Raw genomic sequence first — 25,665 nt, forward strand, 5'->3', positions numbered from 1 at the left:
ATTTTAGAAGCAAACTGGTAATCCTGTCTGATAACTGTTCTTAAGTATCTGAAGAGCTGTCAATCAGGAGATTGCTCTTAGCTAATGCTGGAAGTTGCTTCCTATTAGTAATAATAGGAAGACTAGAATAGAATCCACCAAGTATAGAACTGGTGGGACAAATGACCTCAGTAAGGGAAGGCTGGGAGTGTTTTACAAGAAGAAGCTGGACAGTAGTCTCTCTCTCCAGGGGCTGGAGGAAGTATACTCTGAGGAAGGTCTGTAGATGGATACCAGCATGTTTTTCTCCCTTGGATCTGTGCTGGAACATCCATTAAAGCTAAATGCTGAACGATTCAGAATCACCCGAAAGAAAAATATTTCCATGCTGCTTATATTCAGAGGTGGAATTTGCTGCCAGCAATAGTGGAAACGCAGGCAAGCATGGATGGTTGGTTCATGAAGAAACAGGTTATCAGCAGCTGGTGGATGGTAGGTGGGTTTTTTGATACCTCTTGGCTCCTAGACAGCTTGATCCATCCAGTAGCCTGATTCTGATGGTGTAATTATCCTTGGCATGGCAGGTCTTGTGTTGAGTTGGGGAAAGAGCGAGACGTCCTCCTTTAATATCAGATGTCTTTAATATCAATGGCCAAAGAAAGTAACACCATGTATTTCCATCGTTGTTGTAATGTAATAAGAATTATATATCTGCCTTCAGCAATGAATGAGCGTCCTTAGCAATCAGAATAGGGTAGGGTAGGATGGGGTGGGGTAGACTAGACTGGAATGGAATGGAATAGAATATGGAATGGAACAGAACAGAACAGAATAGAAAATACAGAATGGAGTAGGAATAGAAATAGAATACAATCCTTGTTGATTCAGTTATTTGACCATATAGTTCTCTTCAGTCATATGATTTGAAGTACAGTATGATTATATATTCTTTTCTCTAAACAACCAAACATTCAAAAATATGCACTTGAAATCGGTAGACAGGAAAATTTGTATTTTGCTTTCCCCCCCTGGGGAGTCGCTGTTTATAAAATACTACTAATAAGCCTGCTCTAAAACGGAAAGGCTTTATTGCCATCCAGGACTAATCTCGACTTGGGGCGTTAAAAACTAGAGAGAAAAGGCTGTGAATGGGCAAAAGTATTCTGGTTTTGATGTTGGTAACATTTCAAAGGGGAGCAAGAAATGTAACTGCGAGTGTGCATGAGTCTCTTAAGCTTCCTTGGAAGTCAGCGTCACAGAGGCCAGCAGACTGATTGATGTTCAAGTAAACGCACATAGGATCTCAGCCTGGAGATCCTATTCCTGACTCAGGAATTCTGGGAGTTGAAGTCCACGAGTCATAAAAGAGCCGAGGTTGCCTACCCCTGGCATATACCAATCCCCAACTGAATTGGGCGGAGTAAACTAAGGGTCAGGCGTACACTTTTGATTTCTGTAGATTTGACTCATGGCCTGAAAAATAGTTCTCAGGTCTAAGAACCATCCTGGTGCTCTTCATTGCTCACACAGAAAGGTGAACCCACTTTAGATTGCATTAAAGTTAAGGGGAGGGGGGGTGTCTTCTGAACAGACCAGGCATGAATTAGTAAAGCTGGCAATTTGGTGGGGCCCAGGAACAGGTGCAGAATAACCTTTTCTTCCCTTGCAGGATTGAAAGAAAGACAGTTGTAACCAAGTCAAGGTTATATTTTTAAGCCCGGGGCACTTGAGAAAACCTTCAGCCACGACTGACCAAGAGGACAATCTGGGACAGTGTTTCTCAACCTTGGCAACTTGAGGACCCACTCCCAGAATTCCCCTAGCCAGCTTTGATTGCCAAGGTTGAGAAACACGGATCTAGGAAATCCATGTACACACTCTCTGGCTGTTCTTGGACTATCTTCTCGTCCTCTGGAATGTCAGGGTCAGCTCCTGGCCTCTCCTGCCCACCTTGTCTTGGTTTGGATGTAGCTGTTGCTCCTGGGTGCTGCCCCGGCTGGAGGGGGAGGAGGGGGAGGGGGGAAAGCTCTCACTTCCTTTGGTCTGTTGCTGGCTGACTACCTGGCTCCCTGCAGCTGGAGCAGGCTGAGCGAGCAGGACGTGCTGTTCCACTGTCCGCCTGATGCTCAGCCTGGAAGGGAGGGGGGGGGGTAGAAATGCTGTGACACTGGGTCACCCACAGCAGTGGAGAGCTATACCGCAGCTTTCTCTGCACAGGAACCAGATTGCAGGAGGAGAGAGAAAGAGAGTCTCTCTCTCTCTCTCTCTCTCTCTCTCTCTCTCTCTCTCTCTCTCTCTCTCTCTCTCTCTCTCTCTCTCTCTCTCTCTCACACACACACACACACACACACACACACACACACACACACACACCCTCCCTACCATTTACAGTTGTGCCAGAGAGAAGAGGAAAGATGAACCTGGTGCACATTTTCCTCCTCCTCCTCCTCCTCCTCCTCCTCCTCCTCCTCCTCCTCCTCCTCCTCCTCCTCCTCCTCCTCCTCCTCTCTGTGTCCCTCTCTGCTTTCTTTGTCTCTCAGCCTTCTCTCTCTCTCTCGCTCTTGTCTCTCCACAAAATAAAATGCCAAAGTTCCTGTCCTTCAAAGTAACCCGATTTGTAAATGTAGTTCCAGAGTCAAAACTCTGCTTCTTGAGATTTCCGCTTATTCTTCTGCTGTTGGCCTAAGAGGCAACCGACCAGTTAGTTGTCCACGGCTACTGAAGTGACCACTTCAGGGGCACCTCCTGAACCATCTGTCAGCCTTTCTAATCTGCTTGACTTTTCAATATTAATTTGCTGTTGAGAAAAGAAGCTGGCATGCTGCAGAGTCAAGTGACAGCCTCTGGAATTATCTTGATTTGCAAGAATGTTCCGAGCCCAATAGGCATTCCTGGAAAAAGGGAGATGACAAAGGATTGCAGCCCAGAGAGATGGAAAAAGGCAGCTCTCCCGGGGCGGGTGGAGAGAAAAGGATTTTAGAAGATTCATAGTGAGGCTCTTGGCAGGGGCAGCAGGGGGCAATTAATCAGTGATTTCAGAGAGCAGTGGGTGACTGCCAGATTTGTGAACAGCTGTGAGCCTGATTCTGACATACAGGCAGTCCTCAACCTACCATCACAATTGAGACCCAAATTTCTGTGGCTAAGCGAGACATTTGTTGAAGTTTTGCCCCATTTCACATGCTGTCTTGCCACAGTTGTTAAGTAAATCACTGTAGTTGTGAAGTTAGTAACACGGCTGTTAAGTGAATCTGGCTTCCCCATTGACCTTGCTTGTTCAGAAGCTCATAAAAGGGGATCGCGTGACCCCTGGGAGGTCGGCAACCATCATAAATATGAGTCAGATGCCAAGTGCCTGAATTTTGATCACATGGCCTTGGGGGGGGGAATGCAGCTGTCATAAGTATGAAAAACGGTCATGAGTCACTTTGGCAGTGCCATTGTAACTTCAAATGGTCACTAAACTGTTGTAAATGGAGGGCTACCTGTACTTTAAGAATTGTACTCCAACTCACAGGAATGCTGAACTCTTGCAAGGAATCTGTGCCAGAGAGAAAAAGCGAAGATAAACATTTGTCCTGCAGCATCTTTTGATGGATTTTGTGGGGAATAAGCTTCCATACATTTTAGTACCACATTTGCAGTTTTTCTCCAGGGAAGGCTCCCGAGTTTCTCCGCATTTCTCCGGATGAAGTGGAACCTTACCTGGGACTGCCTTCGTTTGGTCAATGATCCTGAGAGCAGTTACGGTTACAAGTTACATCAAAACACAAAATAATAGATAAAGTGCATTCAGGGGGCAAATTCAGCAGAAATATCCCATTGGTATGGTTGAAGCAAGTCAGAAGATCTTGAATGATTTATTGTGCATCCTTTAGAAGTGATTTGCCAATCTCCTTTCCTTCTCACTTGTATATTAAAAAAAAATCCTGCTCAAGAAATCAACCAGACTTTAAAAATCGTACTAGATCTTAGTTAATGATACCAGAGGCATCCTGCAGTCTCACACTTTCAGACAGAAAAATGTTCAAGGGAGGATTAGTTTGGGTTCTTTTTATAATACACTCTTGGACACACCCACAAGTGTGTTACACTACAATGTTGTTTATGAAAGGACCATCCTTGTTCCCTAAACTGACATTCTTGTTTCTGCCTGCATTGGTTGTTTCCTGATAAAACCCTAGATTATTCCTCTCCAGAGAAACACCCAAACAGAGGAAAAACAAAGAACAAATAAAGCTTCGTTTAATTTAATTAATGGGAGAGGGTGCCAGACTCTGAATGTGGAGCTGCTAAGGGCTGTGTTATACTTCGGTCTCAGATATGTTTGTCCCAATTAACTCACTGTTGATTCTGCCCCTCCTGGGGGAACAGTGGGAGGTGGGGTGGAATCTAAGCCATTATCTATTGCGAAAAGCATCTTATTGTTTGAGTTAACATGAGATTGCATTTCGGCTACTTTGCATTAAGATTGGGAAGGTCTACTCCTGTTATCTAAATAAAAGGAGCTCTTGTCAAGACATGCAGGGTTAATTTGAGCTGTGCTTTAGCATCTGCGTTCACTGAGCAGAGAGAGATGCCAAAGGGAAACCTAAAGAAATGTCAGCCCTGCAAGGTAGACCAGACAGGTAAACTAAAGTCATGCATGCTAATATTACTTTTACAGGTAATCCTCAACTTAGTGACCGTTTGAAGTTAACAACAGCACCGAAAAAGTGACCGTTATTCACACTTAGGACCTTTGCAGCATTCCCCAAGGTCCCGTGATCAGAATTCAAGACGCTTGGCAACTGACTCACATTGGTGACGGTCACAGTGTCCCGGGATCATATGATCATCTTTTTGGCACCTTCTGACAAGCAGAATCAATGGGGAAGCCAGATTCAGTTCACAGCTGTGTTACTAACTTAACAACTGCAGTGATTTACTTAACAACTGAGGCAAGAAAGGTCATAAACTGGGGCAAAACTCACTTAATATGTGTCTCGCCAATAGAAAGAACAGAGTAATAGAACCTTGCAAGTCTGAATGTGCTTCCCCGTTCCCTCCTCTTCTTGTGGGAACTGGAGAGGGTCTTGCCTGATGCCCTTTTTCGGATTACAGTTCTGTTCCAGACTCAGGTTTCTTTTATCTGACTGTTGTCTTGGTTGCAACTCTTCTTCCTGTCCCTCAAGTCATTCCTTCTGCCCATTACATGAAGACAGTGTCTGCCAGCATGTGCAGAATGCCACTCTCTCTGTGTGAGATAATTTACCCATGCTGTGTTCACAGACAGGATCAGTGAAGTATCAAGTCGCAAAGGGTCAGCCCTCTACTATTATCCAGAGTCACTTGAGAGTCAGGTAACCTATACATTGATTTCTTTTATCTGACTGTTGTCTTGGTTGCAACTCTTCTTCCTGTCCCTCAAGTCATTCCTTCTGCCCATTACATGAAGACAGTGCCTGCCAGCATGTGCAGAATGCCACTCTCTCTGTGTGAGATAATTTACCCATGCTGTGTTCACAAACAGGATCAGTGAAGTATCAAGTCGCAAAGGGTCAGCCCTCTACTATTATCCAGAGTCACTTGAGAGTCAGGTAACCTATACATTGATTTCTTTTATCTGACTGTTGTCTTGGTTGCAACTCTTCTTCCTGTCCCTCAAGTCATTCCTTCTGCCCATTACATGAAGACAGTGTCTGCCAGCATGTGCAGAATGCCACTCTTTCTGTGTGAGATAATTTACCCATGCTGTGTTCACAGACAGGATCAGTGAAGTATCAAGTCGCAAAGGGTCTACTATTATCCAGAGTCACTTGAGAGTCAGGTAACCTATACATTGATTAAATTATCATTGGTCACATAGCCAGATGTTTAGACCGGATTTGACATTTTTTATCAGCCTGTCAAGTCCTTCCCCAGGACCTGAGATAGGTAGATGTTGTTCTTTGATTGTGTTAAAGTACAGACACAAGTTGTAAGCTGTTCCAAGTAAAGCTGCCCTTTGCAATTGACTGATGGTGAATTTGTCAATGCCGATGGTGTTCAAGTGGTGCTTCAGTTGTTTTGGGATTACACCCAAGGGGCCTATGACTATTGGTGCTACCTTTGCTTTCTTTTGCCAATTTTTATTATTCATCTAGGAATAGTATTAAGCTGGTGGTCTTCAGAAAGACAAAGGCAAAGTCCCCTCCCCCCTTGTGAGAACAGAAGACTTAAAGGCCTCCATATCGGTCTTCACTGAAAAGGAGAAGAAGGAATCTATTGTGGATCCTTAATTAGATTTGTAAAATCTTGTAGTAGATTAAAATGGTGTCAGTTCTTTTTAATTGCAGTATAATCTGCAAAGTTGCAGGCAGTGCAAGGTGTAAACGAGAAGAATGAACTTCAGCCTTCTATTCTGTACTGCAGATCAAATGCAAGTGAGTGAGAGCTGCTGAGGAAGTACATACCCCCACATGTCATTTTTAAGAGCAACAATAAGCCAGGATCCGTTAGAATGATTTCCTATCCATGGAACAGGCTCCGTGCCTCCAGCCTGCTTTTTGTCTTGGTTTGGCCACGAAGGTGGATCCTTTGACTCATCCTTCCAGATTTGAAGGTATTACAGGTAACCTTCAACATGCAACCCACAATTGGCAAAGAATTTCAACTGTTAAGCTAGGTGGTTAGTAAATGAGTTGCGCCCAATTTTATGACCTTTTTTGCTAGAGTTGTTAAGTGAATCACATGGTCGTTAAGGTTGACTCAGCCTTTCATCCTTCTGAGGTTGGTAAAATGAGGACCCAGATTGTTGGGGGCAATAGGCTGGCTGTATAAACCACTTAGAGAGGGCTATAAAGCACTGTGAAGCGGTATATAAGTCTAAGTGCTATTGCTGTTAAGCAAATTTGGCTTCCCCCCTTGACTTGGCTTGTTGGAAGCCAACTGGGAAGGTTGCAGATGGTAATCACATGAACTCAGGATGCTGTAACTGTCATAGGTACATGCCATTTGCCAAGTACCAGAAGTTTGATTACATGATCGTGGGGATGCTGCCATGGACATAAGTGTGAGGACCAGTTGTAAGTCACTTTTTTCAGTGCCACTATAACTTCAGCCACTAAACGAATGGTTGTAAATCAAGGATTACCTATAGTTTTCGTATGTTGTTATACCAGATTTCCTAAATGAAAATCACTTCTCCGCTTACAAACTTGTTAAAGGTTTCTAAGATTTGCAATTCCTTAGATTTTTAAAAGGCTGCCAGTCTCAGATTTAGATATCACACTATAAGCCAGTATTCTCCAACCTGGATGTCTAGGAAAGACCCAGAATAGACTTCGGGTTTAGTAATTAGCACAGCAAATCTGTAGAGGTGTACAGAGATGTCTTTGAAGAAAAAAAATATGGTAACTGTTGGGAAAACATGAACTTGGCCCTGGAAAACAGGAAGGTGTAAGAAAGAAGCTCAGAACTGCCCCACCTTGATTCTCTTTAGTATAAGTTGGAGGGAGGGAGAGAAACACTTATCAGGTTTTTAAGATTCTGTTGTTATAGCTTTTATCCGTAGCGTTCTGTTCTTGTATTTCTTGTGGTGCCTATTTCCTGACCTGGCTTACTCCAAAAGGTTGACAGAGTCCAAGAAAAATGTTAACTGAGCAGAACTGGACTCTTGTTCATTTGTTCACTGTGTTTACACAAAGTGGGCTGTCTTGCTTACAAGATTATATTAGAACTACCCCATCTGAATGGAAAAAATCCAAAGGGCCTCTAGATAGCAGCAAATTGCAACTGTTTGCTGCCATCTAGTGGTCATCTGCTTTTTTGCAGACATGGCAGGGTAGCCTTTTAACCTTTATAAAAATATTTCCTCTTGTTGCATCTCCTTGTGGATAAAGGAAAACAACAGAAGTAGTAACACCATGGAGATTTTTTTCATAGAAGGTGGAGGGGTTGAATATGAGGCTGTCAAAATACAGACCTGTGGTCCCTTCACGTTTAGGTCAGCCTCCACCAACTTAGTTTAGGACAACGGGTGTCAGACTCGATCGCGTCACATGACGTATCGTGATGTTTTTTGCCTTCGCGGAACTGGGGTGGACGTAGCCTGTGCGTGATGCATCCGGCCCATGGTCTGCCAGTTTGGCACCCCTAGTTTAGGAGATAGACATGAAAAATATAACCTGTATCCATCTCAACCCACATTTGCTTCATTTTAAATGCCTTTCTTAGAACTAACTTAAGGGCTATAGAAATCCTCTGAATTTAGCAGATGTTGACAAGTTCTGCCTGAACATGTGTGTGTGTGTGTGTGTGTGTGTGTGTGTATTGTGGGTGCTTACACAAAAACAATTGTGTACTGTATCAGATACTTTCTCATCAATTTCTGTTTCTGCTTTTCATAAGATGTGAGTAGCAAAGAGATTAATAATTCTTTTTCAAGTATGCATATCTTTTAACCTGCATATCCTTTGGATAATGACCTGGATGGGATTCCTTCGGGCCAGGAGGGAGAAAAAGAAGTTTAATTTATTTAACAGCTGTTGGGGGGGAGAGAACAACTTATGTCCCCCTCCCACGCGCTTTCTCCCTCCCCCTTGCTTGCACAGCTAGCTTAAGACTGCCAATTCATTTTGAAACCACTTGTGGGATGCATGCACTTGATTTGTTTTGCAAAAGAAGCACTATTTCTTTATCATGACTGGAAGAGTTCTTAGAAAAAAAGCTTTGGTCAACTCAAAGTTTAGGTTTAGCTTCATAAGAAACTTTGGTAAAACATACTCCTTTGATACTCCAATTATATTTATGCTGGTGGGCGACATTTTGGTTACGTTTGCTGTGCGATATGCTTTCCAGCCAACAAACTTTTTATCCTGGGTGCCCCAGAGCAATAAATAAGCTGCATAATTTCCCCCAAATTTGTAGTGCAACCACTGCCATTTTGACTGAGAAATGCCCCCACAAAAGGTACAGGTGACCACAGTTGAGAATTGCTAAGTGTGACAGTGGTTAAGTGAGTCTTGTTCCAATTTTATGACCTAGTTTACCATGGTTGCTAAGTGAATCACAGCAGTTATTACGTGAGTTGAGTGGTCCTTGAGTGACTCCTCCTCCCCATCTCCCCATTGATTTTGCTTGCCGGAAGACCCCCAGGGAAGGTTGCAAATGGCAATCCCTTGACCATGGGATGCCCCAACCTTCATAAATACTTGCCAAGGGCGCAAATTTTGTTCGTGTAACTGTAGAGATTGTGCAAGGACAAGTTGTAAGTCCCTTTTCCCAGTGCTATTGTAACTTGGAATGGTCAGTAAATGGATGGCTGTAAGTAGAGGACTATCTGTAACATAAGGCCTACGGCATGTGCAGTACTAGTTCATAAAAAGAAAACAGCCTCTCTCAAAAATAAGAAAAATGGAAATCCTATCTTGCCCAAATGTGATATCCCGCTGCCTGTATGGTGTCATAGGTTTGCAACTAATGAAACAAGTAATGAGGATAGCCCCACTATTGTAGCCATCTTCTCCCAAAGGATAAGTTGTGATTATCAGCCAACCCCATGATGTCCTTTTTTCAGAATGTCTCTGCAGCTTTTAAGAGTGGCTTGTCGCTTTTAATCATCATTAGGTAAAGCTTGTCCATGTCAAGGAGATAAACGCGATCATCCATTAACATTCGAAGTTAGTGGGGGGGTGTTTAAGGAACAGGAGCTGGTTTTATTTAAAATCACAATTGACAACTTCAACCGGGGCGAAAGCATTACTACTCTGGGGAAAAAAGAAGGTAGACTCAGAGAACGCTTCAAACTTTTACATTCTGAAGTGTTGGGCTGGCATCCTTTGCCCCCAAAGTGGGGTATTTACCACGATTTTCTTGTGCCGGTTTGTGATAATTGTGGTCCTACACCGCAGACTGGCACCAAGATGGTAACTCTCCACTGCAGAGTATAACCCGTGGGAGGGGAAATTCTCAGAAATGACCAGTTTCTCCTCTCTTCCACTGCGGCATAAGTGTTCATATATGGTGCCCTTGCTGCTCTCTGAGTTTGGTTGTTTGTTTGCAGACATTTCACTACCCAGCTAGGTAACACCATCAGTGTCCGTTGATGATGTTACCTAGTTGGGTAACAAAACAAATGTCTGCAAACAGACAGCCAAGCTCAACGATAACCAAGGGCTCCGCAGTTCAATCCCGAGTTACAAATATTCTTTTCTCCTTTTTATAACTTCAGTACCCCTCTCCCCTCTTTTTCATTCCTTTTTATACGGGAAAGGGGTCTCTGAATGTAGCTCCTATGAAAAATGGGAAGGGGTCTCCCTGTGGACCTTGGCACTCCACCCTTTTTATCCTACCAGGGCAACCCCTAATTGCCCCGCTCTGCTTGTGGCCTCTGCCCTTGTTGTGTTCTCTGCCCTCCCCTTTGACACATTGCATGCATGTTTGTGTATTCCCCTTCTTGGCACACCATCCCACACTGCATCGCGGAAAACAGCAGCCTTTTTTTTTTGTCGTTGAAGAAGAGCAGTTGGAAGACATGTGGCTAGTCCCAGATGAGGCAATGGCTTTGTTTGAGGGAAATGGGGTTTTGAACTGACAGTTGGAAGCTGTCAGATTGTATGTTTTGGTTAGCTGAGAAATGAATCTATTTTTACTACTCTTCCCTTGCCGATTTCCTCCCCACAAGCAAAACTTTCCTCCAAGCTGCTATGAGATGTTTTATGGGGAAGGGTCCCACTTTCCCCAGCCCCCTCCCCTCCACAGTTCTCCTAGCCTTGGTGGTTAGAAATTATAGGAACTGAAAGGCCAGCATATCTGCAGGGCACTGGGTTTTTTTTTGGGGGGGGGGGAAACACATGAGATTTAAGTCCTGGTTTTTTTTTTTCATCTCACATATCTAAGTGAGAGCCTTTTTTCTGTCTGACACTCTGCCATCTTTTAGTAGCTAATTCATTTTGGGGTTAAGCATGATTTCCTTCTGAAGGAGCTGTCCCAGTTAATAAAGTGTGTGTGTGTGTGTGTGTGTGTTTGTGTGTGTGTGTTCATTGTTGAGAGTCTCCCAGCAATATAGAGCAGAGGATATGTTGCAGGAAGAAGAGGAGCAGGATATATATATATAAAATATATATAAATATATATTTATAAAATATATAAAAATAACACCAAATGTTATTTTCTTAGGCTCAAGGTGCTTTGATTAGGAGGCAGCAAGATGAATAAAATACGGGAACACGTATTTTTCAAAATAATGTCCTTGAGATGTGTGAACCTCATTGACAGGAAGGAGTGGGGGAAATAGGCCTGGGGTGTGCTGGGGCTTTCCCCCCCCTCCTTTTTTTTCTGTGGGTCTTCCCCACCCAGCCTTTATTCCCTGAAGTATGCAATAGGAAGAATTATAGGAAGACTATTTTAAAGTGGGGTGGCCAACCTTGGCAACGTTAAGACTTGTGGACTTCAGTTCCCAGAATTCCTGAGCCAGCATGGCTGGCTCAGGAATTCTGGGCATTAAAGTCCCCAGATTGTAAAAGGGCCCAGAGTTGCCCACCCCTGCTTTATGGCACATTGACCAGACTTCTGTGCACCCCTAGGTATGGTTACAGAGCTGATCAGTGAGTCAGTGGGACTCGCTCAACCAAAAAGGTCCTACAGCCCCCCTCCCTCAGCTTGCTCTAAAAGCAGCGAGAAACCTTTCATCCAGAATGTGTGTCTATCCTATTTGTTTCACCTTCTGCTCCACAACATCACGATCCCTCTTTTTTGCGGGATTAGGGTGTTTTTGATCCTTTCCTCTCAAGATGAGCAAAGCAAGGCAAGCAAATAAAGTGACCGAATTAAAAATATATATATATATCCTAGGGGAAAGAGAATTAATATGCACACACACACACACACACACACACACACACACACGGTGTCATTCCCACTATATATAGACAATCTGGGGGATTGGGAAAAAAACCACAGCAGAAGAAAGATGCCTGTTTCCTAAGTTCTGGTCAAGGCGATTGGGTTTACTTTAGATGATCTTCCTCCTCCTCCTCCTCCTCCTCTTCCTCCTCCTCCTCCTCCTCCTCCTCCTCCTCCTCCTCCTCCTCCTCCTCCTCCTCCTCCTGTCTCTTTCCCAACAATAGTTTCTTTCTTTTTTTAACATCTTAAACAACTTTTAGCTATCCTATGTAAAAGTAAGGGCTCCTATATCCCCTAAAATCTCTTTATTTTATCCTTCGCAGGGTACTCTTAACTGAGGGGTGGTTTACAATTCCTTGTCTACACTCAAATCGCTACATTTGTAACCTTAACTTGCACATGGTAAATCACAGTCACATCAAACCAAGCCCATGAAGGCTGGGCACGTTGTGTGAACTGAACTGCTATTTTTAACGATAGAAAGGAGAACTCTGGAGGTTTCTGCTCCCAAGTTCCCTCGTCGGTGACCGTGTTATTTAGCCAGCACTGCTGGAGATACAGTTTAGCATCATCTAGTTATGGAAAACGGGTTGTAAATATGGGCTGCTGTGAGGACAAAACTGCTTCTCATGGTGTCGTACGCCCTCACCTGCATAGTATCTTCTTCTGTTCGATGTGATAACAAGGAATATGGTGACACTTCCAGGTTCCACGAGCCAGGTAGATGCTCAGGTGGATTGATGGATGTGCATTCTTGAGTCTGTCCGTAAGCTGTGGGCAACACAGAGTTAATCTGGTGTAACTAGGCCAGCTCGACAGCTTGCTGCTGCCAGGACCTTGTTTTGCCGTAACTGGGCAGTACGCCAAGTTCCTTCTGGCCGCTGTATAAAGTTGACGTAGTCAGAGCCGAATGCCTCTGCTAAACAAATGGGGCCACTTCCCCTCAGGGGGAGAGCCATAGACAAGTCATCCTGGAAGAGAAGACACAAGAGGTGTGCCTTAGGCTTCTACCTGCGCGGCCTAGAAATTAAACATGGCATCTCGGAAAGGGGTGGGGAGACTTTTGCTGCCCCAGAACAAAAGAGCTCAAAGTCGTTGGGTTGACCGGGTGCCAGCTCTGCCACCCACTCCTGGCCTTGACTCTGTTGGAGGAGAAGAGGGTATCTGAGGACACAAGGGGAAGCAGAGAGGGAGGCCCTACCGCCAGGGCCAAGAGAGCAGATGTTTTGAGAGAGGAGCTCTGTATATCGGCATAGGTCTTGGGCCGTCAGCTCCACCCAGTCACCTTGGTTTGAACAAGTTGCCACTGGAGGGGTCAGTCATGAATCATAAGCAAGGATGTTGACCTTGGAGCTCAAGTATCTTCATTTGGGGACTTTGGCCTGGTCTCCACCTTTCTCGGTCCCGCCTTCTTTGAAAGCATGTTGAGGAAATAAATTGGATGGGGTGGTGAAGGCTCACCTTCTGGACTACATCGAAAGACAGGGTTTGGCTACCACATGGACCCAACTGCTTGCCTGGAAGCCTGGGTAGATGGTGCCCACTGGTACACAGCAGTGTTTTCCAACCTGGACAGCTTCCAGGAATATGGATATGGACCTCAACTTTCAGAATTTCCCACCAGCGTGGGAATTGCAGGAGCCGGAGCCCCCCCACCCCCTCTCTGAAAGCTTCCCTAGGTTGGGAAATTCTGTGCATAATTCTGGGACAGACAGTCTGGCTTCGAATAAGAAACTTCCTGTGTTTCTGTGCAGCTGCTAATGTCTTGCTCTCTGCCTGTTTCCCTCCAGTCTCTCTGCCGCTGTGACATCTGAGAGGCAGCCACCGGTCTCCGTGTGTGGCCTTGGATCCTGCACCCAGCCCCTTCGCCTCCCTATAGCCAATGACCCCCATGAACCCAATGAAACCATCGCTCCCTCCCACCCCGCATGGGTGAGTATGATGCAGCTCGCCTCCTCTTTTGGCTTTGCACATGCCTCTCTTCCCCTGATCCTGCAGGCTTGCCGTTTGGCAAACTTTGCAAGGTGGGCACAGAGCAATACAACTCAGCCCTTGGCTGCAGTACAGAGCTTCCCACCCCTGAGTTAGCAGCAGTTCCTGTTTCACATTTGGAAGTCACCACCTAACATCAGGAAGGGGTTATTGCGGGGGGAGGCCCCTCTCTTTTTGCAGCCAAGTCCAAGATATGTAGTCCTCAAGTTTATCAGCCATAACTGAGACTGGAATTGCTGTTGCTAAGCAGTCAGGCCCAATCTTACAGCTCCTTTTGCCACACGAACCGTGCAGTTGTTAAGTCAAATCTGACTCCTCTCCCCCCCCCCCACACCCCTTGACTTGCTTGTTGGAAGCCAGCTGGGAAATTCGCAAATGGAGGTGCTGCAACTATTGTTAATACATGTTGGTTGCCAAGCAATTCCCTAAGTTTTGATTCCATGACTCCGAGAGTGCTGCAGTTGGTTGTAAAGATGAGGACTGGTTGAAGTCACTTTTTCAGTGCCATTGTAATATCACACCGCCGCTAAATGAAGAGTTGTAGGCTGAGGATTACCTGCAAGGTGCACTTTGAGTTGGCCTCTGAGGAGATTAGCAGTGTCCTAGAGCAGAAGTCTCCAACCATTTGGGCACCAGGGACCGGTTCTGTGGAGAAACGTTTTTCCACGGACCAGAGAGTGCCTGGTTTTCTGTGCTACCTGCATCCCGCGGATGGGCTTTGCTTGTTTGTGCGGACCGGTTGCTGGCATGCCATGGTCTGGTACCGGTCCATGGACCGGGGGTTGGGGACCTCTGTCCTAGAGTAGGGATAAACCAGAATCTGTTGTGGTTCCTTGGAGTTTGGGGTGAGGGAATGGCTCGTTTGAGCTGCACACCTAAAGCCACTGAAAGAAGGTGACCATGAAATGGGCAAATGGCAAAATAAGGTTGGGGGGGGGGGAGGCTCCTTACCTCCTAGGATCTGCCCCACCCTTACTTATGAATCCTAAGGTCCCTCTGCTCTTGTGGGGTTTAGAAGCTGCAGTGTAGTAAGCCTGTAAGTGTACCCAGAGCTTCTGGAAAACCCACCTGCTTTCCCCTGCAGTTTTGCTGTCTTTCTTATGCCTAGAATTTGCTGAAAATGGAGGCTTCGTCTTCTGTTCGTGACCCATAACTAGCTAGCAATCCCATTTTTTTTTTTTAAAAAAAATTTCCTCGGGATGGTTCACTTGCTGTTTCCTCGTATCCAGTTGCGAACGCCTCCCCTTTCTCTCCCCCCCTCCCCCGCGCCCCTTCTTTTCCCCAGAGGTTCCTAATTACTGACATGGCACATCGGCCGGCTGTGTGTTGTTTTGTTTTCATATCTAGTGATGGTTCATATGCCTACGAATCAGTTCCTTGGCAACAGAATACCAATCAGCCTGCAGGATCTCTCTCGGTGGTAACCACTGTTTGGGGCGTCAGCAACACATCCCAAAGCCAGGTACCTTTTGCAGCCTTCAAAAGGGGGTAAGGGGGTAGAGAGAGAGGAGGGTGGGTGGGTGGGTGGGGAGTGGACACAGGGCACCCACGGTCAACCTCCTTTCAAATTTTGCTAAGGTAAGATCCCGGAGCAGATGTCCCCAGCCATTCTTTTCTACAGGGGGTGGACCAGAGAATCAATTTTCATTTAAAATTATATTTGAGTTGCCCTTAAAAGTCCCCATTCAAGCTTTTATTCATGCAACTCTGTGCAGCCATACAACAACAAGCTAGCAATTATCACTAAGGCCAGCTGCCCAGAAATACAATGCAGGAAAAACTTCACTGAGTCTTTTTTCTTTTCAGTGTAGGGTTTCCCCCCCCCCCCATAAACATCCTGCATCCTTTTTCTCAAAAGGGACCTTCAGGCAGGCAGGTAAAGAGGAGGGCAGGACTTCCCCATCTCTGCTGAAAGGTGACCCCAAAACGAGTCATTTACATGGACCAGTACCGGTCCGCACAAACAAGCAAAGCCCCATCCGCGGGATGCAGGCTGCACACAAAGCCACGCCCCCTCCAGTCCGCGGAAGAACCTCTCTCCACGGAACTGGTCCCTGGTGCCCCAAAGGTTGGGGACCTCTGATTTATTACATGACGAAGTTCCCAATGGACTCTTCTGCCACCCCTATTCCAGTTGCATCCATGAGGTTTCAGGTCAGCAGAGAGAGAGAGGTGTCAGATAAATCTACCAAGAATCACACCAGGGACTTTCCCTGCCAAGCCCCACCCCCATCCCAATTGCTGATACAAAACAGATTTTTTTTTTACTTATATTATATTATATTTATATTTATTAATTTTTTATACTTCTATTATTATTATTATTCTCCTGCCAACCTAGCAGTTCGAAAGCACATAAAAATGCAAGTAGAAAAATAGGGACCACTCCGGTGGGAAGGTAACAGCGTTCCGTGCGCCTTTGGCGTCCAGTCATGCCGGCCACATGACCACGGAGACGTCCTCGGACAAGCGCTGGCTCTTTGGCTTTGAAACGGAGATGAGCACCGGCCCCTAGAGTCGGAAACGACTAGCACGCATGTGCGGGGGAACCTTTACCTTTACCTTATTATTATTATTATTATTATTATTATTATTATTATTATTATTATTATTATTATTATTATTTAAACTTACGGTATATACCGCCCTTCTCCCGCAAGTTCACAAGGCAATTAAAACAACATCACAATACAAAAATTAATAACAATTAAAATAGATTAAATTATCTTTAATTAAAATCTAAAACCCCTATAACTCTGATTAAAAACCCAATTACAATCAGTTAAAATTTTTTTAAAAAAAGGTCTAGTTCCAGTCTTTCCACATAGATAGATGTCTTATTTTTGTTTCTCTAAAACTCATCTCTTCTGGTACATTTCAATCTTCAACTGTTTTGCAAGGAAGGAGGCCCTACGATGCAAAGTGAAAGTTTCCAAAGGAAGTAGCTATGTTAATTTGTTACAGTAAAGGAAGACGACACAGAAAGGCATTTAGCATTTTAGGCTAATTAGTTTTCACACGGGTTTCATTTCGGTGAAGGCAGATGCTCAGTCCACAAAATAAACACAAAAACATTTGTGGCACATGAGGAGATAAAAATTATTTGTTCATGGAAGGGAGCTTAAAGGAGCAGGCAATGTGTGAAATGAGCCAGCCTTGTGTAATTCGGCCATGTACCCTGCAAATTTTATAATTCAAATTAACAAAATTCTAAGCATTCCAAAGGGACGCAGTGGCTCAGTGGGTTAGGACGCTGAGCTTGTCGATCAGAAGGTCGGCAGTTTGGCGGGTCAAATCCCAAGTGCTGCGTAGCAGAGTGAGCGCCTGTTACTCGTCCCAGCTTCTGCCAACCTAGCAGTTCGAAAGCACGTAAAAATGCAAGTAGAAAAATAGGGACCTCTCCGGTGGGAAGGTAACAGCGTTCCGTGCGCCTTTGGCGTCCAGTCATGCCGGCCACATGACCACGGAGACGTCCTCGGACAAGCGCTGGCTCTTCGGCTTTGAAACGGAGATGAGCACCGGCCCCTAGAGTCGGAAACGACTAGCACGCATGTGCGGGGGAACCTTTACCTTTACCTTTTAAGCATTCCAAGTTCAGTAGGTCTCCTCGACACTTAAAAAGCAGTTACAATTGCCAGGGTGAGCTTGCTTTGCTGGGAGATGGGTTTCTTCCAATTCATTTGGGATTTGTGTCTGAGCAGCCCTGCGTGGAACGTTGGTTCAACCTCATTCATTAAATGTATATTCTACTCTTCCTCCAGGAACATAAAGCTGCATTTTAGTAGCTCTTCCTTCCATTTTTCCTACAACAAAGCTGTGAAGTTGGCTAGTCGTGAGATAACGTCTGGGCTAAAATCCAGCTACTGAGTTGAGGATGGACTTCATTGGGCTTAACCCAGCACCTTAACTTATGTTACTCTGGCTCTTTTTCTGACATCTGCTGGTGAGATATTAGATTGACCAGGAATTACCAAACGTTCTTAACCGAAGTCTCATTTGATGAGGAGGCGATATTGGACTTTTCACAAGCAGCACAACAGACCTCTTTCAGCTTTGAGGCCTTGCAGGGAAGACAAAGTCTTCACAACGTGTTTGCTTTCATTTGGTCTCTTTCAGTGGAATTGGACCTCAGAATTACCTGAGTCTCATCTGATTGCAGATGGAAGGAAGTCAGAGAAATAACATTTGTAAAAATTGCCCCTTCCCTTCCTAAAAAAGCCAGGAAGCACAACCTTCCTAATTATCTTCCTAGCTGTTTTCTGGGTTCCTTTATTCATTGATATTTAACTTAACAATAGCAGACAGTTTTATTTACTCCGGACTAAGTAGTCTGAGCAGATGACAAAGCTGGGTGTTTGGAAGATACACTGGAAGCAGATATTTGGCTAGAATGGGCCATCCCTAAGTATTTTCTGCCCTATAAATTTTATGTGGTTTTTAAAAGCTCAGAGAAAGTTCCCGTTTCCCCTTTCCTCCATACACACCATACTTTTAGGGCTTGCAAGCCTGAAAGTTACTTAATCTATAAAGAAGCGAAAGAGAAATCCAGTTGATCTCTAATGCTTTTTACAGCAAGTTGCTGACATTCTCTTAAGAAAAAGGATTGTCGGTCATCCTCATATATCTGGGTGTTGATCGATGCATTATGCAGAGGGCTGGACTAAACTGATCTAAAATAAATGTCTGGACTTGAGCATGCATGGAAATACCTGATTCTTTTAACTGTCTAGATTTTGTTCTCCTACTTCATCCCTGTTCACATCTTGCTGGACCACAGAGTAGAGCCTGGCATTGCTGATCTAGTTCAAATCTCTCCCCCCCCTTGATCCTTTGCAGGTTTTTGGAAACCCCATGGGTCCTGGAGGAAACACCGCTGGCAATCCCATGATGCCCAGCGTGTCCAGCAGTGGCTCTGGCATGAACTCACCACAATTTATGGGACAGCAGCCTTTCCCTGAGGGTTCAACGGGCAAAGGTTATGTGCAACCTGGGATGTACAGTCGTACTTCATACCCAGGAGGGCCAGGCTTCACCACAAGGTAGGTCCCAGCAAGTTGGATCAGCAGACGTGGTGCCTTTCAACGAGAAATCATTAACAAATTGTTAATTTGTTGAAACAACCACGGTGAGCAGAAGCCATCCAATACACCAAGCCCCCAAGCCTGTCCTGGATGAGTTACACAACTGTGAATTGCTCACAAGTATATCTATGGCTTCCATATCATGATGTCCTGCTAGGATTTCACCTGGTTGGTTGTTCTTGGAACTACTAGTGTGCAATCAGCTAATCAAGTGATTGTGCACTGAACCAGGAAAAGTGGTTCATGGGTTGCATTTCTCTCTGCCCATGGTGGCTTTTGCCGAACTGTTGATTACCCATTTGTGTTTTGTTTGGCGCTCACTTCAAAAGCGATGGTCTGCTTGAAAGCAAAAAATGTGAATGTAATCTGAAAAGATAAAGTCTCTAGCAAATAAAGTGAAGGCCCTCTGTGCATGTCTACAAATGAGAGGGATCACTTTGAGAAGTTTCTCATATCTCATCCTCCTTCCTGCCTGGAGACCTTAGCTCCAATCAGCATTTTTCAACATCAGCAGTTTAGTTAAATCAGGGGCCAGCGCTATGCCTGCCCTAGGACAGGGGTAGGCAACCTCGGCTCTTTTATGACTCATGGACTTTAACTCCCAGAATTCCTGAGCCAGCTATGCTGGCTCAGGAATTCTGGGAGTTGAAGTCCATGAGTCATAAAAGAGCCGAGGTTGCCTACCCCTGCCCTACGAATTAATCCTCCTCAACAACACAGCTGATTTTTGAACAAAATTATACAGCAGTCCATTGCTGATATAGCTAACTGATTAAACATTGACCCATGCACCCATTTAATGATTGTCATGTCTGGGGCTTGGAAGGAATTCCTCCCTGCTTCTCTCATTCATATCTTTAAGAGGTCAGCCCATGGGAGCCACCCGCTCCTTATTTGAGTTTTCCCATTTTACATTTCTAAGCTGCCTGGCTTAAAATAAAGCCAGAGAATGAAATTCCTGATTGCTTTTGGGAATTTAACATTCTGCGCTACACATGCTCAATGGCTGCTTAACCCTGTCTATTAAAGCTGCCCTACCCTGAAGACAGAGGTCTTGTGGTGTTCTTGAAATAAGTTCCAGCCTTCATAATTTGACAAGCATACCTGTAGTGCAGCCTTCAAAAATTACTTTCAATACACCCTGGTTACAGCATAGACTTGACTCATGGATGCCTGGATCGCAGGCCATTCCAGGCAGTTGCTCATACAGTGGAACCGACAGTACTTGCCATTAATAGTTCCAGGAGGTGCAATGAGTACTAAAAATGATGAGTGCCAAATGAACCACGCGACTAACCTGTGACCCCTTGTTTCGGCTGGGAAGGGTAGCAAGGTAGCTGACACCGGCAGCTTCTAGCTTGTGCACCAAATACCAAACAAACGATGAGTCCTGGGACACACTTTTCGCACCAAAATGCATCGAGTACCAAATTTGACAACTTTCAGAGGAGTTGAGTAATGAAGTAGCACTGTATTTGTTTTCCTCTGGCTTGTTGGCATGATTTCTGACAGATCATGAATTCACAATGCTTAGAGGCAGAGCATAGGGCAGTACTAAGGTTAAGCAAATTGACACCCCTTTGGAGGAGTTGCAGAAATATTTCTTCTAATTGTAGCACACTATTTAATCTATCCCCTTTCTTTATGCCAGTGGGAATTTTAGTAATAACAACAACAACAACAACAACAACAACAATAATAATACATCAAGAAATTGCAGCTTCCTGCAATAACTCCAGCAAAGCTACAAAAAACTGTGCTACTCGGAACATCTTACATTTTAAGGAGATACCTGGTTTATACCTAGGATGCTGGCAGCAACCCGTGTCAACCATTAGTGCCAGTCAATTTCAGTGTTCAGTTGACTGAGTTTCATGTTTAATGAATAAAAGTTATATAATAATAATAATAGTTGGAAGGTACCTTGGAGGTCATCTAGTCCAACCCCCTGCTCAGGCAGGAAACCCTATACCATTTCAGACAAATGGCTGTCCAGTCTCTTCTTAAAAACTTCCAGTGTTGGAGCATTCACCGCTTCTGGAGGCAGGTTGTTCCACTGGTTAATTGTTCTAACTGTCAGGAAGTTTCTCCTTAGTTCTAGGTTGCTTCTCTCCTTGATTAGTTTCCATCCGTTGCTTCTTGTCCTGCCTTCAGGTGCTTTGGAGAATAGCTTGACTGCCTCTTCTTTGTGGCAGCCCCTGAGATATTGGAACACTGCTATCATGTCACCCCTCATCCTTGTCTTCATTAATTCATGAATCCACACTTTGAACTAAGCCATAACATACATTTTAGTGTGCTGAGTGAATTCTGCCCTTACGACTTGTAAACCAGAGTTTGTGTGGCTAAGCCAACCATGGCACACTGGCTGAGGAATTCTGGGAGTTGAAGTCCACAAGTCATAAAAGGGCCAAGTTTGAAGACCCTTGGGTTAGTGGGAACCGATTTTGAGAATCTCCCCAGACACCCACCTCTGTCCATTCTCTTCCTCTTGGGAAAAAGTTCATTTTCTTATTTCCCTGGAATCCTAAAATAGTTAGAACATTCTTTAACATTTCCATATAATTAGTGAATCAACCCCATGTGCCGTGAGAGGAGTAGAGTCACCAGAGAGATAGGAAGCGATGAGCTTGTTAGTAATTGCACCAAGAGTCAGCCCCTTTCTGCTGCTTGGTGCCAAGCCAGTGGGGGAAAGGTTGTGGTAAGCGTGATGGCCACCTCATAGTCACAGGTCTGGTTGCCTAATCTCTCAGATGTTTTACTTGTACATCATCCTCCTTCCTTGCCTCAATGGGCATCTCAGCTCCTTGCACTTCATGGAAGTTCAAGGTGCAGGGGAAGTTCTTACCATACCTTCAAAACATTTTATCGAGTAGAAATCCAGGCTGCCATTAGTGTCTGAGGAATTGGGTTTGGCAATCAGCATTCGGTGGCCTAGAAAGATGCCTGTTTTCTCTGTGTCTCCCTTTTTAATGTTGAGCATCCCACATCTTAATTATATTCCATTGATCTCCTGTTATCTTTTACCTGCCTGTGCATGCATACCTGTCCAACAGCATTACGAAACAACGAAAGAAGTTATTCCCGATGTTTGCCATTGTAATTTGGACAGGAGTCTCAGAAGCTGAGAGCGGTGCAGTTTACGACCAACAATATTTGGGATTAAAATATTCCCAGCCAGTGCCTTTAAAAAAAAACAGGACACAGCCCTTCTCTCTGCTCCATTCATGTTTCCTAAGTGTCATGATTTCTGTACTTGTTTTTCCTCCAGTTAGCAGCAGTTCTGAGATCCCTTAATTCAGGGGCCCTCAACCTTGGCAACTTTAAGCCTTGTGGACTTCAACTCCCAGAATTCTGGGAGTTGAAGTCCACAAGTCTTAAAGTTGCCAAGGTTGAGGACCCCTGCCTTAATTCATCCTGGAGTTCCAGCTATTCGACACCACTGTCTTGGGCAAATGAGATCCCAAAGACTTCCAACAGTAGATAGTGGCCATCATTAGAGCGTACAGAAAACATATGCAACCAGGCTATAACCCTGTCTTCTCTCTAGTTATGCAGGCAGCCCAAACGGCCCAGGGGGAATGGGCATTCCTTCTCATACTGCGAGAGCCCCGGCAGACTTCACCCAAGCAGCCGCTGCAGCCGCTGTAGCAGCTGCAGCTGCAACAGCCACGGCCACGGCCACAGCCACAGTTGCTGCCTTGCAAGAAAAGCAGAGCCAGGAGTTGAGTCAGTACGGAGCGGTAAGCTTAGCATCTTTGTTTAATGTGGTACAAGAGTGATGGAAAATACTAAACCAGATGGTGGAAGAGATGCACGACGGGAGAAATGTGCCCTCTGTTTATACTTGGTGATACGAGCCGGAGGGGTTAGGGTTGTGAGGCGTTCAGTGGCACCTACCCAAAGATGGTTTCACCTCAGAAAGTCGGTGAATCACAGGCAGGCAGTCCACAAGTTACAGGTTGTCCACTCTTGGAACACCAGGAGAAGGTAAACCCTCTCCTCTTCTTCCTGGACTCTGGCCAGAATATGGGCTGAAGTCAAAGAATGAAATTGTGGTGAATAATACAAGGCAGCCGGACGGTGTGTTTTTGGGAGTAACTAAAGGAATTCCTATCCCCATGAACAATGAACAAAATAACAGAGTTGGAAGGGACCTTGGAGGTCTTCTAGTCCAACCCGCTGCTCAAGCAGTGGCTGTCCAGGCTCTTCTTAAAAGCTTCCAATGATGGAGCACTCACAACTTCAGAAGCCAAATTATGAGGTAGATTTCTTCTCTTTTGCTGCAGAGATAGACACAGGGCAGAAGCCATGGAGACTGGAATTATTTAGAAGGAAATTTCATTTGACATATCCCTATGGAGGTGTTCAATCGAGAGATGATAATCCCTCTCATGCTTAGAAATCAGGGTCTTCCTGGCCCATCTGAAAGGAAGCTGGGATCACAGCATTCTACAGCGGTTGACCAGGATGACCTTCAAACTTCCTTTATGGTCCCCCGCGAACCTCTGAAACTGGCTGCATCGTTCAAGTATCAACTCATCCAGTTCATTGCTTGTCTTGACCGCCAACTACCCTACGTCTCAAAATATTTCTCCTTGGCTTTTCTTTGGCCTTTCTCTCCCTTTACTAAAGTGCCAGAGATCTTCTGTGTACAAGCAGACACAGTGTCATTCTTTGGACTTGTAGGGCACGGACTGTGCACATAACAGGAAGGCAAAACAGTGGCCCATCAAGGCTAGCACAACCCGTGGAGAAAAAAAAATGAATAAATCCCGATAGTCAGAATACACAAAGAAGGGAGGGGTCATTAACTTTTTTGGTCCCAGATCTACACATCAGAGCGAGGGGTCTGATAACTGTTTACTGAGAAATGAGCACCGTCAAATTTACAAGGGCTTACAAGTTGAAATAATTGTAAGCCAAGGTGAGGAACCAGCAAATGAGATTGCTATGGCTTCCAGTTGATGTGCATTTTCATATCTTCCCAAAGGTGCTTTTTTTTTCAGGAGGCAACTGGACTTCCTTGTTTTTGCTTTGAAGAGGTTTCGCTTCTCATCCAGGAAGCTTCTTCAGCTTCTTCCTTCCGTTCCCCACCATCTAGCTACAGCTGAAGAAGCTTCTTGGATGAGAAGCGAAATGTCTTCAAAGCAAAAACAAGAAAGCCCAGTTGCCTCCTGAAAAAAAAAGCACCTCTTGAGACCACCGTGACATGGATGACTGAGAACCTCCATGGACATTTAGTCATGTGCTTCGGAGTGAACATTTCGTCTAACTGTCTCGTGCTGAAATGCCAGCTGAATTGAATAGAAACATTAGAATTGTGACCGCTATAACATCAAGCATGGCCTAGTAGTTGATCCTACAAACCCATTTTCCCTAAGGTCTGGCTTTGTATGGAACCCTATTTAACTTGTTCCTCTGCCTTTTCTTTTTCTGGAGATGGGTGCCGGGCAGCCTTTCAACAATCAGTTCCTCCCTCATTCGGGGCCTCGGGGACCAACAGTACCACCCGGGATGAATCCAGCCAACATGTTGAATGCCTCTGGGATGTCACCCATGAACATGAACACGGCAAGGACCCCTGCAATGAGCGCTTTGTATGCCGGGCAGAGAATGCCTCAGCACGGCTACCCTACTGCACCACAAGGCCAGCAGATGCCCCGGCAAAGTGTCAAGAGAACTTATTCCAGCGAGGTGTGTATCAAAGGCAGAAGGGTTTTGGAAGATCAAGCTTTGGAGCAGCCTTAGGTTACAACCTGAGTCCTTGGCCAAGGATTGTCAGCCTTCCCCATCTGAATGTCGTTCTATTGTGCTGGAACTGTAATTCTAGAATTTCCAGCCAATATGACTTTTGGTGTCTGGGCATATAATTCCAGTATGCTGAGTGTGAGAGGACAGGGGTGTGTGTGTGTGTGTGTGTGTGTGTGTGTGTGTGTGTGTGTGAGAGAGAGAGAGAGAGAGAGAGAGAGAGAGAGAGAGAGAGAGAGAGAGAGAGAGAGAGAGAGAGAGAGAGTTAGTTTGAGGCAGTAAAATAGCTGAAGCAGCCTAAGGCAAGAAGAGTTACTCACAAAAAGAAGTAGTGAAGGAATAGGTGTTATAGTAGAATTAAGGAAGAGTGGTGTAGTAAACAGGGAGTACTAGCCTTTGAGTACTTGTAGTAGGTGTGTTGCCTAGAGACCAGGTCACAGATGCAGACTTGGCAGAAACTAGTCTACATCCTATATCCAACAACAAGGGCTCGGTCTGAGGCAGGGGTGGGGAACCTTGGCTCTTTTATGACTTGTGGACTTCAACTCCCAGGATAGCTGGCTCAGGAATTCTGGGAGTTGGAGTCCACAAGTCATAAAAGAGCCAAGGTTCCCCACCCCTGGTCTAAGGAAAAGAGGAGCAGAAACAGGCCCCGGGAGCCTCAGAGACAGCACCCATTGGGGGGGGGGGGCAAACCTCCGTATTAGAATTATTAAGGATGTTGGGCATTCTGGGCTCCCTCTTGAAATATTGATAACTGCCAGTTTCCTGGACCTGCAGATTTCATCCAGGCTCAAAATGAATGAAATGGAGCCTAGCAATTAGCGTTCTCAGTGTGATCTGTATGCCTGCAATTAGGGAACTTGCTTTGTCTCTTAACTGGCTGAAACGGTGCCCTTGCCAAGTCGTTTAATCACACTGATTATAGCTGAAACAAGATGTCAGGGACCACGCCGTCAGTCAAATCTAGAAAAGAAATTAACGCCAGGAGACGGTC

At 45.1% G+C, this 25,665-nt stretch overlaps 1 protein-coding gene across 4 annotated transcripts in view; it reads left to right on the forward strand.

Moving 5' to 3' along the window:
- Window positions 1–25,665, forward strand: part of ZMIZ2 (zinc finger MIZ-type containing 2) — a 90,699-nt gene that overhangs the window by 40,533 nt on the left and 24,501 nt on the right. For all 4 annotated transcript variants that reach the window (XM_083368764.1, XM_083368766.1, XM_083368767.1 and 1 more), the window contains exons 2-6: window positions 13,635–13,776; window positions 15,184–15,298; window positions 18,673–18,875; window positions 22,468–22,660; window positions 24,360–24,614. In XM_083368764.1, the coding sequence (XP_083224890.1) occupies window positions 13,727–13,776; window positions 15,184–15,298; window positions 18,673–18,875; window positions 22,468–22,660; window positions 24,360–24,614 (816 nt within the window). In that variant the 5' untranslated portion in view covers window positions 13,635–13,726. The remainder of the gene's footprint in view (window positions 1–13,634; window positions 13,777–15,183; window positions 15,299–18,672; window positions 18,876–22,467; window positions 22,661–24,359; window positions 24,615–25,665) is intronic.

The sequence above is a fragment of the Vipera ursinii genome, assembly GCF_947247035.1.
Source record: "Vipera ursinii genome assembly, chromosome: 8".
In the NCBI taxonomy this organism is placed as follows: domain Eukaryota; kingdom Metazoa; phylum Chordata; class Lepidosauria; order Squamata; family Viperidae; genus Vipera; species Vipera ursinii.